The following is a 17,268-nucleotide window of genomic DNA, read 5'->3' on the forward strand; positions in this document are numbered from 1 at the left end:
ACCTCCCCCCCACACTGACATACACACTACTAACCTAACATACAGAACTAATAGGTTTCCCACTCTGAGGCAATCAGGATAAAACAAAAATGGGTTGTCAGAGAGCAACAAGAAAAACCAAGGGACAGGAGGAGGAAGCTGCAAAGGAAGATTGGGCAGCAGAGCTCATAAAAAAGAGATCATGAATGGGAAAAGAAACTAGAAGAACTTAGCATGAGAATGGAAGAGAGGATAGATATGGAAAGCAGAAAGTGGGAGGTGCATGTCAAAGCAGCAGAGGCTAGGATACAGAGTTTAGAAGAGGAACTGAAAAATCTGAAACAGCCTAAAGAACTAAAGAACATTTTGGGATTGACAACAGAGACTGCTACCTCAGCCACAAATAAGGGGACTGTAGGGAATGAAGGGGCACAACTGCATGGGGAAGCTCTATCAGAGGAGACTGTAGTAAATGAAAGAGCTAAGCTTTATGTGGAGGCCCTAACAGACAACAACATAGCCCAAGGAAAGCCGAGAAGGGAAAATGACAGGCCACTGAGCCCAAGTACATTAGCCAGTGAAACTGAAGAAAGGAAAGCTGCAGTGCAGGAAACCAAATTAAATGAGGGGATACACAGGGATACGCAGTGGGAGAATGAAAGGGTGAGGTCAGTCTTTGTGTATGGGCTCCAGGAAGTTGAAGGGGAAACATATGAAGCAAGAAAACAAAGGGAAAAAAAAAGCAATTGAAAGCATCATGAAAGCAATAGGAGAAGACGACATGACCCAGCTGGAAAATTTTCGGAGAATAGGGGGGTTTGTAAAAAAAAGAACCCGGCCAGTGAAAGTGACCTTCAAGGCAGAAGTGACTCAGACCAGGATCCTGCAGGAGAAAGCACGATTAAGGGACATGCCGGCATACAGGAAGGTGTATCTTGACCGCGACAGAACACAAGAAGAAAGGCAGAAACTGAGAGAGATGGTACAAAGGCTAAAGGAGGAAAGAGAGGGGATGGAGAAGACAGACAGGAGATCCCAGACCCAGGAAGAAGATCAAATACAGCCTCCCTCACAACTTCCTATAGAAGCCTCCCAACCAGGTCAACCCCAGTGCAACCGAACACTCTAAATCAAAACACCCATGCCACATCCAATGCCCCCACCCACTACATTACAAACTCCACCCCCACAGCAACAACCCATAGTTCCTTACCAGGTCTCCCACTTCCCCAACCCCAATATACCTCCCAGACCACAGTCTTAGAAAAGAAGTTGAAGGTGTGGTATACAAATGCAGATGGAATAACAAACAAGTATGAGGAGTGGCACGAAAGAATCAAAGAGACATCCCCAGACATAATAGCACTCACAGAAACAAAACTCACCAGAATAATAACAGATTCAATCTTTCCATCCGGATACCAAATCCTCAGGAAAGACAGAGGGAGGAGAGGTGGAGGAGGAGTTGCACTGTTCATTAAAAACCAGTGGGATTTTGAGAAAATGGAAGGAATGGATGGCATGGGCGAAAGGGACTACTTAGTAGGAACAATCCAGTCTGAGGGACATAAGGTGATAATTGCAGTAATGTACAACCCACCACAGAACTGCAGGAGGCCAAGAGAAGAATACGATGAGAGCAACAGAGCAATGATCGACACACTAGCCGAGGTGGCCAGGAGAGCACACATGGGGGGAGCAAAGTTACTAATTATGGGTGATTTCAATCACAAGGAGATTGACTGGGAAAACCTGGAGCCCCATGGGGGTCCCGAAACATGGAGAGCCAAGATGATGGATGTGGTACTGGAAAACCTCATGCATCAACATGTTAGAGACACTACCAGAGAGAGAGGAGAGGATGAACCAGCAAGGCTGGACCTTGTATTCACCATGAGTAGTTCGGACATCGAGGGTATCATGTATGAAAGGCCCCTGGGAGCTAGTGATCATGTGGTTCTGTGCTTCGACTACATAGTTGAGCTCCAAGTGGAGAGAGTAGCAGGAATAGGCTGGGAAAAAACAAACTACAAAAGGGGGAACTACTCAGGCATGAGGAACTTCCTTCAAGACATTCAGTGGGAGAGGGAACTGACAGGAAAACCAGTACAAGAAATGATGGACTATGTAGCAACAAAATGCAAGGAGGCAGAGGAGAGGTTTGTTCCCAAGGGAAACAGAAATAATGGGAAGAACAGAACGAGTCCTTGGTTCAACCAAAAGTGTAGGGAGGCAAAAACTAGGTGTACTAGGGAATGGAAAAGGTACAGAAGACAGAGAACTCAGGAAAATAAAGAAATCAGCCGAAGAGCCAGAAACGAATGCACAGATAAGAAGGGAGGCTCAGAGACAATATGAAAATGACATAGCATCAAAAGTAGAGACTGACCCGAAGCTGTTGTACAGCCACATCAGGAGGAAAACAACAGTCAAGGACCAGGTAATCAGACTGAGGAAGGGTGATAGGGAATTCACAAGAAACGACCAAGAGGTATGTCAGGAGCTCAACACAAGATTTAAAGAGGTATTTACAGTGGAAAGCAGTAGGACTCCAGGAAATCAGAACAGGGGGGCACACCAGCAAGTGCTGGATGAGGTACATATAACCAAGGAGGAGGTGAAGAAGCTGCTATGCGAACTTGACACCTCAAAGGCGGTGGGACCAGACAACATCTCTCCATGGGTCCTTAAAGAGGGAGCAGAGATATTGTGTGAGCCATTAACAAAGATCTTCAACACATCATTTGAAACTGGGCAACTCCCTGAGGTATGGAAAATGGCAAATGTAGTCCCAATTTTTAAAAAGGGAGACAGACATGAGGCACTAAACTACAGACCTCCTGTATCATCAGGAGGAGAGTGGTGGGGCACCTGGAAAGAAACAAGTGTATAATTGACAACCAGCACAGTTTCAGGGAAGGAAAATCCTGTGTCACAAACCTACTAGAGTTTTATGACAAGGTGACAGAAGTAAGACAAGAGAGAGAGGGGTGGATCGACTGCATATTTTTGAACTGCAAGAAGGCCTTCGACACAGTTCCTCACAAGAGGTTACTGCAAAGCTAGAGGATCAGGCACACATAACAGGAAAGGCACTGCAATGGATCAGAGAATACCTGACAGGGAGGCAACAACGAGTCATGGTACGCGACGAGGTGTCAGAGTGGGCGCCTGTGACAAGCGGGGTTCCACAGGGGTCAGTCCTAGGACCTGTGCTGTTCTTGGTATATGTGAACGACATAACGGAAGGGATAGACTCAGAAGTGTCCTTGTTTGCAGATGATGCGAAGTTAATGAGAAGAATCAAATCGGATGAGGATCAGGCAGGACTACAAAGAGACCTGGACAGGCTACAAGCCTGGTCCAGCAACTGGCTCCTTGAATTTAACCCTGCCAAATGCAAAGTCATGAAGATTGGGGAAGGGCAAAGAAGACCGCAGACACAATATAGTTTAGATGGCCAAAGACTGCAAACCTCACTCAAGGAAAAAGATCTGGGGGTGAGCATAACACCGAGCGTATCTCCTGAGGTGCACATCAATCAGATAACTGCTGCAGCATACGGGCGCCTGGCAAAACTACGGATAGCGTTCCGATACCTCACTAAGGATTCGTTTAAGACTCTGTATACCATTTACGTCAGGCCCATACTGGAGTATGCAGCACCAGTTTGGAATCCACACCTAGTCAAGCACGTCAAGAAATTAGAGAAAGTGCAAAGGTTTGCAACAAGACTAGTCCCAGAGCTACGGGGATTGTCCTACGAAGAAAGGTTGAGGGAAATCGGCCTGACGACACTGGAGGACAGGAGGGTCAGGGGAGACATGATAACGACATATAAAATACTGCGCGGAATAGACAAGGTGGACAAAGACGGGATGTTCCAGAGAAGGGACACAGACACAAGAGGTCACAATTGGAAGTTGAAGGCTCAGATGAATCAAAGGGATGTTAGGAAGTATTTCTTCAGTCATAGAGTAGTCAGGCCGTGGAATAGCCTAGAAAGTGACGTAGTTGAGGCGTGAACCATACATAGTTTTAAGGCGAGGTATGATAGAGCTCATGGGGCAGGGAGAGAGAGGACCTAGTAGCAATCAGCGAAGAGGCGGGGCCAGGAGCTGTGAATCGACCCCTGCAACCACAAATAGGTGAGTACACACACACAGACACACACACACACACACACACACACATCACTTCGGTTTCCTCAGTAAAATATCTGGGAATCTCCTTTGACCCATGCATGTCAGGAGAATTGACAGGGAACAGTGTAGTAAAGAAAGCGAATGCCAGACTGAAGTTCCTCTATAGACGAGCACAGTGTCTACCTGCTGAGGCTCGCAGGACCTGTCTAGCCCTTATGCAATGTAATATGTACTACGCTTACTCTTCATGGTACTTAACCTTGACAAAAAAAAATTGAAAGGTAGACTGCAAATCACCCAGAGCAAAACTGTAAGATTCATCCTGAACCTGGGTCCAAGTCAGCATGTAGGCCAGGATGAATTACAGCAGTTGGATATGCTAAATGTTGAAGACAGAGTAAAACAACTGAAGCTAAATCACGTTCATAAAATTGCTCACAAACAGTGTCCAGAATACCTTGCTGTCAATTTTGTCAAGGTTGGGAACCAAAGCAATCATAGTACTAGGGGGAGAGAGCACAACTTTGTAGTACCCACAGTCAGTAGCCAGGCGTCAAACACCTTTTATTGTACAGCAATGAAGGAATGGAACAGACTGCCCGCACATGTCAAAGCCAGTCATAGCATGAACCAGTTCAAGAAGAGTGCCAAAAGGTGTCTGATGAATGTAGCGACAGAAAGGGAAGAGAATGATTTTTTATTTTGTAGCTAACACTCATGTAATTTTACCTTATTCCTAGTAATGACCCTCGTATTGTAGTCTTAATAACCCTCGTGTAGTAGATAGGTCTTTTTAGTATGATAATAAGATGTTATCTTCATTATAGAATAATAATAAGATATTATCACCTTTATATTATAATAATAAGGTAAAAGGACCCCAATGGAAATAAGTCACTCTGACTTTTTTGGGTTATCCCAGGTTCTCTACACATATGCTGCTATGTATGATAATCTATGTAACTGTATTTGTGTATACCTGAATAAATGTACTTATTTACACAACACACACACACACACACACACAAAAACATATTTGTCAGGAAGACAGCGGCTAGTCATGGTACGTGGGACCCCGCTGTGACCAGCGGGGTCCCACAAGGGTCAGTTCTAGGACCAGTGCTGTTTCTGATATTTGTAAACGACATGACGGATGGAATAGACTCCGAAGTGTCCCTGTTTGCAGATGATGTGAAGTTCATGAGAAGAATTCATTCGATCGAAGACCAGGCAGAGCTACAAAGGGATCTGGACAGGCTGCAGGCCTGGTCCAGCAATTGGCTCCTGGAGTTCAACCCCACCAAGTGCAAAGTCATGAAGAATGGGGAAGGGCAAAGAAGACAGCAGATGGAGTACAGTCTAGGGGGCCAGAGATTACAAACCTCACTCAAGGAAAAAGATCTTGGGGTGAGTATAACACCAGGCACATCTCCTGAAGCGCACATCAACCAAATAACTGCTGCATCATATGGGCGCCTAGCAAACCTCAGAACAGCATTCCGACATCTTAATAAGGAATCGTTCAGGACACTATACACCGTGTACGTTAGGCCCATATTGGAGTATGCGGCACCAGTTTGGAACCCACACCTAGCCAAGCACGTAAAGAAACTAGAGAAAATGCAAAGGTTCGCAACAAAACTAGTCCCAGAGCTAAGGGGTATGTCCTACGAGGAGAGGTTAAGGGAAATCAACCTGACGACACTGAAGGATAGGACAGATAGGGAGGACATGATAACGACATACAAAATACTGAGAGGAATTGACAGGGTGGACAGAGACAGAATGTTCCAGAGATGGGACACAACAACAAGGGGACACAGTTGGAAGTTGAAGACACAGATGAATCACAGGGATGTTTGGAAGTATTTCTTCAGTCACAGAGTAGTCAGGAAGTGGAATAGTTTGGGAAGCGATGTAGTAGAGGCAGGATCCATACATAGCATTAAGCAGAGGTATGATAAAGCTCACGGTTCAGGGAGTGACCTAGTAGCGACCAGTGAAGATGCGGGGCCAGGAGCTAGGACTCGACCCCTGCAACCTCAACTAGGTGAGTACACATACAACACACACACAACACACACACACACACACACACACACACACACACACGGGGCCAGGAGCTAGGACTCGACCCCTGCAACCACAAATAGGTGAGTACACACACCCACCCAAGGGCAACAGAAACAATGGGAAGACCAGAACAAGCCCCTGGTTTACCCTATAGTGTAAGGAGGCAAAAACAAAGTGCAATAGAGAATGGAAAAAGTACAGAAGGCAGAGAACACACGAAAATAGGGAGATCAGTCGCAGAGCCAGGAACGAGTATGCACAGGTAAGGAGGGAGGCCCAACGACAGTATGAAAATAACATAGCATCGAAAATCAAGACTGACCCAAAACTGTTGTATAGCCACATCAGGAGGAAGACAACAGTCAAAGACCAGGTGACCAGATTGAGGACAGAAGGTGGAGAACTCACAAGAAATGATCAGGAGGTATGTGAGGAGCTAAACAGGAGATTTAAGGAAATTTTTACAGTAGAGACGGGAAGGGCTGTGGGAAGACAGCACAGAAGGGAACATCAAGAGGGAATATGCCAACAAGTGTTGGATGACATACGAACAACCGAGGAGGAGGTGCAGAAGCTGTTAAGTGACCTTGATACCTCGAAGGCGATGGGACCGGACATCTCCCCATGGGTCCTTAGAGAAGGAGCAGAGATGCTGTGCATGTCCCTAACCACAATCTTCAACACATCCCTTGAAACTGGGCAACTACCTGAGAAATGGAAGACAGCAAATGTAGTCCCCATATTTAAGAAAGGAAACAGAAATGAGGCACTAAACTACAGACCTGTGTCTCTGACATGTATTGTGTGCAAAGTCATGGAGAAGATTATCAGGAGGAGAGTGGTGGAACACCTGGAACGGAACAAAATTATAAATGAAAACCAGCATGGGTTCATGGAAGGCAAATCCTGTGTCACAAACCTCCTGGAGTTTTATGACAAGGTAACAGAAGTAAGACACGAGAGAGAGGGGTGGGTTGATTGCGTTTTCCTAGACTGCAGGAAGGCCTTTGACACAGTTCCCCACAAGAGATTAGTGCAGAAGGTGGAGGATCAGGCGCATATAACAGGAAGGGCACTGCAATGGATCAGGGAATACCTAACAGGGAGGCAACAACGAGTCATGGTACGTGAAGAGGTATCACAGTGGGCGCCTGTGACGAGCGGGGTCCCACAGGGGTCAGTTCTAGGACCAGTGCTATTTTTGATATATGCGAATGTCATGATGGAAGGAATAGACTCTGAAGTGTCCCTATTCGCAGATGATGTGAAGTTGGTGAGAAGAATTAAATCGGATGAGGATGAGGCAGGACTGCAAAGAGACCTGGACAGGCTGGACATGTAGTCCAGAAACTGGCTTCTTGAATTCAATCCTGCCAGATGCAAAGTCATGAAGATTGGGGAGGGGCAAAGAAGACCGCAGACAAAGTATAGGCTAGGTGGACAAAGACTACAGACCTCACTCAGGGAGAAAGACCTTGGGGTGACCATAACACCGAGCACGTCACCGGAGGCACACATCAACCAAATAATTCCTGCAGCATACGGGCGCCTGGCAAACCTGAGAATAGCGTTCCGATACCTTAACAAGGAATCGTTCAAGACACTGTACACTGTGTATGTTGGGCCCATACTGGAGTATGCAGCACCAGTCTGGAACCCACACCTGGTCAAGCACGTCAAGAAGTTAGAGAAAGTACAAAAGTCTGCAACAAGGCTAGTCCCAGAGCTCAGGGGAATGTCGTACGAGGAAAGGTTGAGGGAAATCGGACTGACAACACTGGAGGACAGAAGGGTCAGGGGAGACATGATAACGACATACAAGATACTGCGGGGAATAGACAAGGTGGACAGAGATAGGATGTTCCAGAGAGGGGACACAGAAACAAGGGGTCACAATTGGAAGCTGAAGACTCAAACGAGTCACAGGGACGTTAGGAAGTATTTCTTCAGAGTCGTCAAGAAGTGGAATAGCCTAACAAGTGAAGTAGTGGAGGCAGGAACCATACATAGTTTTAAGAAGAGGTATGACAAAGCTCAGGAAGCAGAGAGGGAGAGGACCTAGTAGCGATCAGTGAAGAGGCGGGGCCAGGAGCTGAGACTCGACCCCTGCAACCACAATTAGGTGAGTACACACACACACACACGCACACACACACACAAAACACACACACACACACACACAAAACACACACACACAACACACACACACAACACACACACACACACACACACACAAAACACACAACACACACACACAACACACACAACACACACAACACACACAACACACACACAACACACACACACAACACACACACACAACACACACACACAACACACACACACAACACACACACACACACACACACACACACACACACACACACACACACACAGTGAGTGAGTGAGTGAGTACACACAGTGAGTGAGTGAGTACACACAGTGAGTGAGTGAGTGAGTACACACACACACACACACACACACACATAGCATCGAAAGTCAAGTCTGACCCGAAACTACTCTACAGCCACATCAGGAGGAAGACAACAGTCAAGGACCAGGTAATCAGGCTCAGGAAAGAAGGTGGGGAGCTCACAAGAAACGACGAGGAGGTATGTGAGGAGGTCAACATGAGATTTCAGGAAGTATTTACAGTGGAGGTTGAAGGGACAATGGGAAGACAAAACTGTGGCGTACAGCAACAAGGGATATACCAACAAGTGTTGGATGAATTACACACAGCTGAGGAGGAGGTGGAGACGCTCCTAAGTGACCTTGATACGTCAAAGGCGGTGGGACCGGACATCTCTCCGTGGGTCCTTAGAGAGGGAGCAGGGACACTACATGTGCCACTAACCAAAATCTTCAACACTTCTCTTGAAACTGGGCAACTACCTGAAGTATGGAAGAAGGCAAATGCAGTCCCTATCTTTAGGAAGGGAGACAGAAATGAAGCCCTAAATTATAGACCAGTGTCACTGACATGTATAGTATGCAAAGTCTTGGAAAAGATTATCAGGAGAGTGGTGGAGCTTCTGTAGCAGAACAAGATTATAAACGACAGCCAGCGCGGATTCATGGAAGGCAAATCCTGTGTCACAAACCTACTAGGGTTTTATGACAAGGTAACTGAAGTAAGAAATGAGAGGGAGGGGTGGGTTGATTGCATTTTCTTGGACTGCAAGAAGGCCTTCGACACAGTTCCTCACAAGAGATTAGTACAGAAGCTAGAGGAACAGGCACGTATAACAGGAAGGGCACTGCAATGGATCAGAGAATACCTAACAGGGAGGCAACAGCGAGTCATGGTCCGTGATGAGGTATCACAGTGGGCGCTAGTGACGAGCGGGGTCCCACAAGGGTCAGTCCTGGGACCAGTGCTATTCTTGGTATATGTGAGCGACATGACGGAAGGGATAGACTCAGAAGTGTCCCTGTTTGCAGATGACGTGAAGTTAATGAGGAGAATCAGATCAGACAAGGACCAGACAGGTCTACAAAGAGACCTGGACAGGCTGGATGTGTGGTCCAGAAACTGGCTCCTAGAATTTAACTCCGCCAAATGCAAAGTCATGAAGATCGGAGGAGGGCAAAGAAGACTGCAGACAGAGTATAGGCTAGGTGGCCAAAGGCTGCAAACCTCACTCAAGGAGAAAGACCTAGGAGTGAGTATAATACCGAGTACATCGCCAGAAGCACACATTAACCAGATAACTGCTGCGGCATATGGGTGCTTGGCAAACCTGAGAATAGCGTTCCGGTACCTTAGTAAGGAATCGTTCAAGACTTTATACACTGTGTACGTCAGGCCCATACTGGAGTACGCAGCACCAGTTTGGAACCCACCTGGTCAAACACGTCAAGAAATTAGAGGAAGTGCAAAGGTTTGCACCTATCTCCAGGTAAACTCCAGGCTAGTTCCAGAGCTAAGGGGAATGTCCTATGAAGAAAGGTTAAGGGAAATCGGTCTGACAACACTGGAGGACAGGAGGGTCAGGGGAGACATGATAACGACATACAAAATACTGCGTGGAATAGACAAGGTGGACAGAGACAGGATGTTCCAGAGGTGGAACACAGAAACAAGGGGTCACAATTGGAAGCTGAAGACTCAGATGAGTCAAAGGGATGTTAGGAAGTATTTCTTCAGTCATAGAGTAGTTAGGAAGTGGAACAGTCTGGCAAGCGATGTAGTGGAGGTAGGAACTATACATAGTTTTAGGACGAGGTATGATAAAGCTCATGGAGCAGGAGGAGAGAGGACCTAGTAGCGGTCGGTGAAGAGGCGGGGCCAGGAGCTGAGTCTCGACCCCTGCAACCACAATTAAGTGAGTACAATTAGGTGAGTACACACACGAGACTAATCCCTGAGCTAAGTGGTGTGTCCTATGAGGAGAGGTGAGAGGAACGCAGCCTGATGGTAGTAGATGAAGGAACTGCTATGGGTGATATGATAACATACAAATTACTGAGAGGAATTGATAGTGTGGACTGAGAAAGATTGAGAGATGGGAAGCAGCAGCAAGAAGGCTGCAACTTGAAAACATGGATGACCCTTGCAGCATATATATATATATATATATATATATATATACACACACACACACACACACACTGATCTCTGGCTGAAGGAGACTCGAACCTTGGAACAAGGTACGCAGTGCTATACCAATCTCGCCACACTGGACAATACCTTGGCGTGCAGCTTGCGCTACACGTTGATCCAAGGCAGCCAGCTGGCTGCAAGCTGCACGCCAAGGTGTTGTCCAGTGTGGCGAGATTGGTATAGCACCGCGTACCTTGTTCCAAGGTTCGAGTCTCCTTCAGCCAGAGATCAGTGTTTGTGTATATTTCGCCTGCTCTTGCGAATTCCTTGTATATATATATATATATATATATATATATATATATATATATATATATATATATATACGTACATACTGATACACAGACCGAGCCGCGGGAGAGTTGACCCCCAAAACCCTCTCCAGGTAATACATTAACACTCGAAGACAAAACTCTAATTCATCATGTAAACACTCTCAGGCTAACATGCACCAGCTAAAAGAATACATATTCTAAGTTTGTTAGGCTTCAAACCTATCGATTATACATGGGTCGTTAAGGCTGCAGTTCACTTGTACATTGTTATCAACAAAAACTTGAATCTGTAAACGATGGATTAATGTAATCTTTGTGTATAGAGACTGAGAGTTAGATACCTCTTAAGTGTATATGCACTGTTGTTTGGCTGTGGCTAGGCTAGTGGTTGAGTGTGGAGTACTAAGTATGTGTTCCTTGCTACAGTCGTCCAAGCATGAGCAGCAGTTGGAGCAGCAGCTACAGCACCTGCGTGACCAGTTCAATGTCAGGAAGTCCAACATGACGGAGCAGGTGTCCACCCTGGAGGTGCTGCGGGACGAGGTACGTCTCCTCTTGAAAACCAGTTAAAACTCTGTGGACTCTTCAAGGTAGGCCTCTTGACTGTCAGGCTAAGCAAGGCCATAGTCATTCTGGTTAGTCAACTTTCTTAACCAAACTTGTACATCCATTACAGTGAAGAATTAAAGTTCAATGTACGTACAGTTAAGGTGACCTATGGAGATAGGTTTTGTTGGAGGTTGTAAGAGATTGATTGATCCTCTTAAGTCGAGTGGTGATAGTTCCAGGGAAATTAACAATATAGTTTGTTTACTCACCACATGCCCCTTCCCTAGGTGCTGCTAGTTATAACATTATACCCACTATATCTATCTATCTTGTGGCTGCTAGTTATAATATTTTACTCCATATAACTCTCCTGTGGTTGATAGTCATAAAAGATACATAAATGGGTCCCAGGGATGGAAGCCCAGTCATTAAAGACTAAACTATAAACGAGTTGTAAGTTAGGTTATTTGGCAGTGCCAGTAGTTATTAAATATTTACATTGGCCATTTGAGAATAAATTCTGTATACTGTTTTTGTATTTATAATTTCAACATGTAATTATGGAATGTTCATAATTCTGGTAACATTGTTTATGTTAAAGATGTGAATGATAGCTTGTCAGTGTTGCCGTCAGTATCTTCGTCTCACACTGTTATGTATGAAAAAGCTTAGGAATTAGAAATCTTAATCAAGTTCTGCTAGTATGAGAGGAAAACATTCGTTGGTGAGATTATTATTATTATTATTATTATTATTATTATTATCAAAAAGAAGCGCTAAACCACAAGGGTTATAAAGCGCTTCGTTGGTGAGTGGGTTTGAACCTTGACGATGAGGATAGGCAAGACACTCGGGGGGGGGGGGAGGTTATGGTGATAGGGAGGTGGTGACGGGATGGTGTCTCAGAGGGAAGGGATAGTGAGGGTGTGAAAGTATTTAGAACTTAATCATAATTTGCTGAGTTATATATTCTTGTATGATGTATTCAAGAACACTCGTAGGTTTGTAGGATAATTGTCATAACATTGTAGGAGTTCCTTACAGCTTACCTAAGTGAAATACTCTTGTATTTTGTATTATACATTCTTTAAAGAAGACTCGTGGTCTTGTACAAACTCTGTACGTTCTTCCTTCAATATGGAGTTCATTGAAACTTTAATGTCATGAAAACCATTTTATTTTACGAATTTGACTGCCATAAATTTTAAGAATCCCTATATTAAGAAATGACATTTTAGTTGATATTTTACTATTTTTTGACTGATTATGGTTTTTACAAGTAGTTTATTTTAGCTTGTGTAAGTGTGGGTCGTGATTACTGGTTTGTAAACATGTTTTACACGTTCAAGTATGTATGGATGAACGAACATTGTTATTAACTAGTGTAGTGACCTGGTGACAGCGCTAATGTGAACACTAGCTTAATAAGGTTGTATCTTGCAGATCAACATGCTGTCGGAGCAGAAGATGGACCTGGAGCGTAGGATCGATAGTCTCCTTGATGAGAGAGAAGGTCTCAGCTCTCACCTAGACGCTACCTCGGACAGACTCGTTATGTTGGAGAAACAATCCAGAGAGCAGGAGGCCATGGTGAGTCCTGGAGTTGGCACTGTGCCATGGTGAGTTCTGTAGTTGGAACTGTGCCATGGTGAGTCCTGGAGTTGGCACTGTGCCATGGTGAGTTCTGTAGTTGGAACTGTGCCATGGTGAGTCCTGGAGTTGGCACTGTGCCATGGTGAGTTCTGTAGTTGGAACTGTGCCATGGTGTGTCCTGGAGTTGGCATTGTGCCATGGTATGTCCTGGAGTTGGCATTGTGCCATGGTGAGTCCTGGAGTTGGCATTGTGCCATGGTGAGTCCTGGAGTTGGCATTGTGCCATGGTGAGTCCTGGAGTTGGCACTGTGCCATGGTGAGTCCTGTAGCTGGCACTGTGCCATGGTGAGTCCTGTAGCTGGCACTGTGCCATGGTGAGTCCTGTAGCTGGCACTGTGCCATGGTGAGTCCTGTAGCTGGCACTGTGCCATGGTGAGTCCTGTAGCTGGCACTGTGCCATGGTGAGTCCTGTAGCTGGCACTGTGCCATGGTGAGTCCTGTAGCTGGCACTGTGCCATGGTGAGTCCTGTAGCTGGCACTGTGCCATGGTGAGTCCTGTAGCTGGCACTGTGCCATGGTGAGTCTAGTTGGCACTGTGCCATGGTGAGTCCTGTAGTTGGCACTGTGCCATGGTGAGTCCTGTAGTTGGCACTGTGCCATGGTGAGTCCTGTAGTTGGCACTGTGCCATGGTGAGTTCTGTAGTTGGCACTGTGCCATGGTGAGTTCTGTAGTTGGCACTGTGCCATGGTGAGTTCTGTAGTTGGCACTGTGCCCTGGTGAGTTCTGTAGTTGGCACTGTGCCCTGGTGAGTTCTGTAGTTGGCACTGTGCCATGGCGAGTCCTGGAGTTGGCACTGTGCCCTGGTGAGTCCTGGAGTTGGCACTGTGCCCTGGTGAGTTTTATAGTTGGCACTGTGTGCCATGGTGAATCCTGTAATTGACACTGCCATGGTGAGCTCTGTAGTCGGCACTGAGGGGTGCCATGGTGAGTCCTGTAGTTGGCTGTGTGCCATGGTGAGTCCTGTAGTTGGCAGTGAGTGTGCCATGGTGAGTCCTGTAGCTAGCACAGTGTGCTATGGTGAATCCTGTAGGTGGCACAGCGTGCTATGGTGAATTCTGTAGTTGGCACTGAGGGTGCCACGGTGAGTTTTGTAGGTGGTACTGAGGGTGCCATGGTGATTCCTGTAGTTGGCACTGAGGGGTGCCGTGGTGAGTCCTGTAGTTGGCAGTGAGTGTGCCATGGTGAGTCCTGTAGTTGGCAGTGAGTATACCATGGCGAGTCTTGGAGTTGGGACAGTGTGCTATGGTGAATTCTTTAGATGGCACTGAGGGTGTCATGTTGAGGAGTGTAGTTGGCACTGAGGGTGCCATGGTGAGTCTTTGCAGTTGGCACTGAGGGTGCCATGGTGAGTCTTGCAGTTGGCACTTAGGGTGCCATGGTGTCTTGCAGTTGGCACTGAGGGTGCCATGGTGTCTTGCAGTTGGCACTGATGGTGCCATGGTGAGTCTTGCAGTTGGCACTGAGGGTGCCATGGTGGGTCTTGCAGTTGGCACTGAGGGTGCCATGGTGAGTCTTGCAGTTGGCACTGAGGGTGCCATGGTGAGTCTTGCAGTTGGCACTTAGGGTGCCATGGTGTCTTGCAGTTGGCACTGAGGGTGCCATGGTGTCTTGCAGTTGGCACTGATGGTGCCATGGTGTCTTGCAGTTGGCACTGATGGTGCCATGGTGAGTCTTGCAGTTGGCACTGAGGGTGCCATGGTGGGTCTTGCAGTTGGCACTGAGGGTGCCATGGTGAGTCTTGTTGGCACTGAGGGTGCCATATTGAGTCTTGTTGGCACTGAGGGTGCCATATTGAGTCTTGTTGGCACTGAGGGTGCCATATTGAGTCTTGGCACTGAGGGTGCCATATTGAGTCTTGGCACTGAGGGTGCCATATTGAGTCTTGGCACTGAGGGTGCCATATTGAGTCTTGGCACTGAGGGTGCCATATTGAGTCTTGGCACTGAGGGTGCCATATTGAGTCTTGGCACTGAGGGTGCCATATTGAGTCTTGGCACTGAGGGTGCCATATTGAGTCTTGGCACTGAGGGTGCCATATTGAGTCTTGGCACTGAGGGTGCCATATTGAGTCTTGGCACTGAGGGTGCCATATTGAGTCTTGGCACTGAGGGTGCCATATTGAGTCTTGGCACTGAGGGTGCCATATTGAGTCTTGGCACTGAGGGTGCCATATTGAGTCTTGGCACTGAGGGTGCCATATCGAGTCTTGTTGGCACTGAGGGTGCCATATCGAGTCTTGGCACTGAGGGTGCCATATCGAGTCATGGCACTGAGGGTGCCATATCGAGTCTTGGCACTGAGGGTGCCATGAGTTGGCACTGAGGGTGCCATGAGTTGGCACTGAGGGTGCCATGAGTTGGCACTGAGGGTGCCATGAGTTGTAGTTGGCACTGAGGGTGCCATGAGTTAGCACTGAGGGTGCCATGAGTTGTTAGCACTGAAGGTGCCATGAGTTGTTAGCACTGAGGGTGCCATGAGTTGTTAGCACTGAGGGTGCCATGAGTTGTTGGCACTGAGGGTGCCATGAGTTGTTGGCACTGAGGGTGCCATGAGTTGGCACTGAGGGTGCCATGAGTTGTTGGCACTGAGGGTGCCATGAGTTGTTGGCACTGAGGGTGCCATGAGTTGTTGGCACTGAGGGTGCCATGAGTTGTTGGCACTGAGGGTGCCATGAGTTGTTGGCACTGAGGGTGCCATGAGTTGTTGGCACTGAGGGTGCCATGAGTTGTTGGCACTGAGGGTGCCATGAGTTGTTGGCACTGAGGGTGCCATGAGTTGTTGGCACTGAGGGTGCCATGAGTTGTTGGCACTGAGGGTGCCATGAGTTGTTGGCACTGAGGGTGCCATGAGTTGTTGGCACTGAGGGTGCCATGAGTTGTTGGCACTGAGGGTGCCATGAGTTGTTGGCACTGAGGGTGCCATATTGAGTTGGCACTGAGGGTGCCATATTGAGTTGGCACTGAGGGTGCCATATTGAGTTGGCACTGAGGGTGCCATATTGAGTTGGCACTGAGGGTGCCATATTGAGTTGGCACTGAGGGTGCCATATTGAGTTGGCACTGAGGGTGCCATATTGAGTTGGCACTGAGGGTGCCATATTGAGTTGGCACTGAGGGTGCCATATTGAGTTGGCACTGAGGGTGCCATATTGAGTTGGCACTGAGGGTGCCATATTGAGTTGGCACTGAGGGTGCCATATTGAGTTGGCACTGAGGGTGCCATATTGAGTTGGCACTGAGGGTGCCATATTGAGTCTTGGCACTGAGGGTGCCATATTGAGTCTTGGCACTGAGGGTGCCATATTGAGTCTAGGCACTGAGGGTGCCAGATTGAGTCTTTGCACTGAGGGTGCCATATTGAGTCTTGGCACTGAGGGTGCCATATTGAGTCTTGGCACTGAGGGTGCCATATTGAGTCTTGGCACTGAGGGTGCCATATTGAGTCTTGGCACTGAGGGTGCCATATTGAGTCTTGGCACTGAGGGTGCCATATTGAGTCTTGGCACTGAGGGTGCCATATTGAGTCTTGGCACTGAGGGTGCCATATTGAGTCTTGGCACTGAGGGTGCCATATTGAGTCTTGGCACTGAGGGTGCCATATTGAGTCTTGGCACTGAGGGTGCCATATTGAGTCTTGGCACTGAGGGTGCCATATTGAGTCTTGGCACTGAGGGTGCCATATTGAGTCTTGGCACTGAGGGTGCCATATTGAGTCTTGGCACTGAGGGTGCCATATTGAGTCTTGGCACTGAGGGTGCCATATTGAGTCTTGTCATTGGCACTGAGGCTCTGGAGTATTCTTGGAGGGTGTTCCGGGGGTCATGGCCCCACACGGCTCTTTTTACGCAACTATTCCCCTCAAGGGAGGTTCCATGACGCTGGTGAAGGGTTCTTGATCTAGGGAGTTGAATCTGTGCTCTAGTTGCCTGAATACCTTCTATCCCCCCCATGTGCTGTGTAATCCTATGGGTTTAGCGCTCCCCATGAT

General features: G+C 47.3%; 1 protein-coding gene across 2 annotated transcripts in view; it reads left to right on the forward strand.

The window, feature by feature from the left end:
* LOC128684095 (bicaudal D-related protein homolog) overlaps nucleotides 1–17,268 on the forward strand; it is a 651,241-nt gene that overhangs the window by 607,403 nt on the left and 26,570 nt on the right. For both annotated transcript variants that reach the window (XM_070089940.1, XM_070089947.1), the window contains exons 4-5: nucleotides 11,505–11,621; nucleotides 13,071–13,217. In XM_070089940.1, coding sequence (XP_069946041.1) covers nucleotides 11,505–11,621; nucleotides 13,071–13,217 — 264 coding nt within the window. The remainder of the gene's footprint in view (nucleotides 1–11,504; nucleotides 11,622–13,070; nucleotides 13,218–17,268) is intronic.

The sequence above is a fragment of the Cherax quadricarinatus genome, chromosome 3, assembly GCF_038502225.1.
Source record: "Cherax quadricarinatus isolate ZL_2023a chromosome 3, ASM3850222v1, whole genome shotgun sequence".
In the NCBI taxonomy this organism is placed as follows: Eukaryota; Metazoa; Arthropoda; class Malacostraca; order Decapoda; family Parastacidae; genus Cherax; species Cherax quadricarinatus.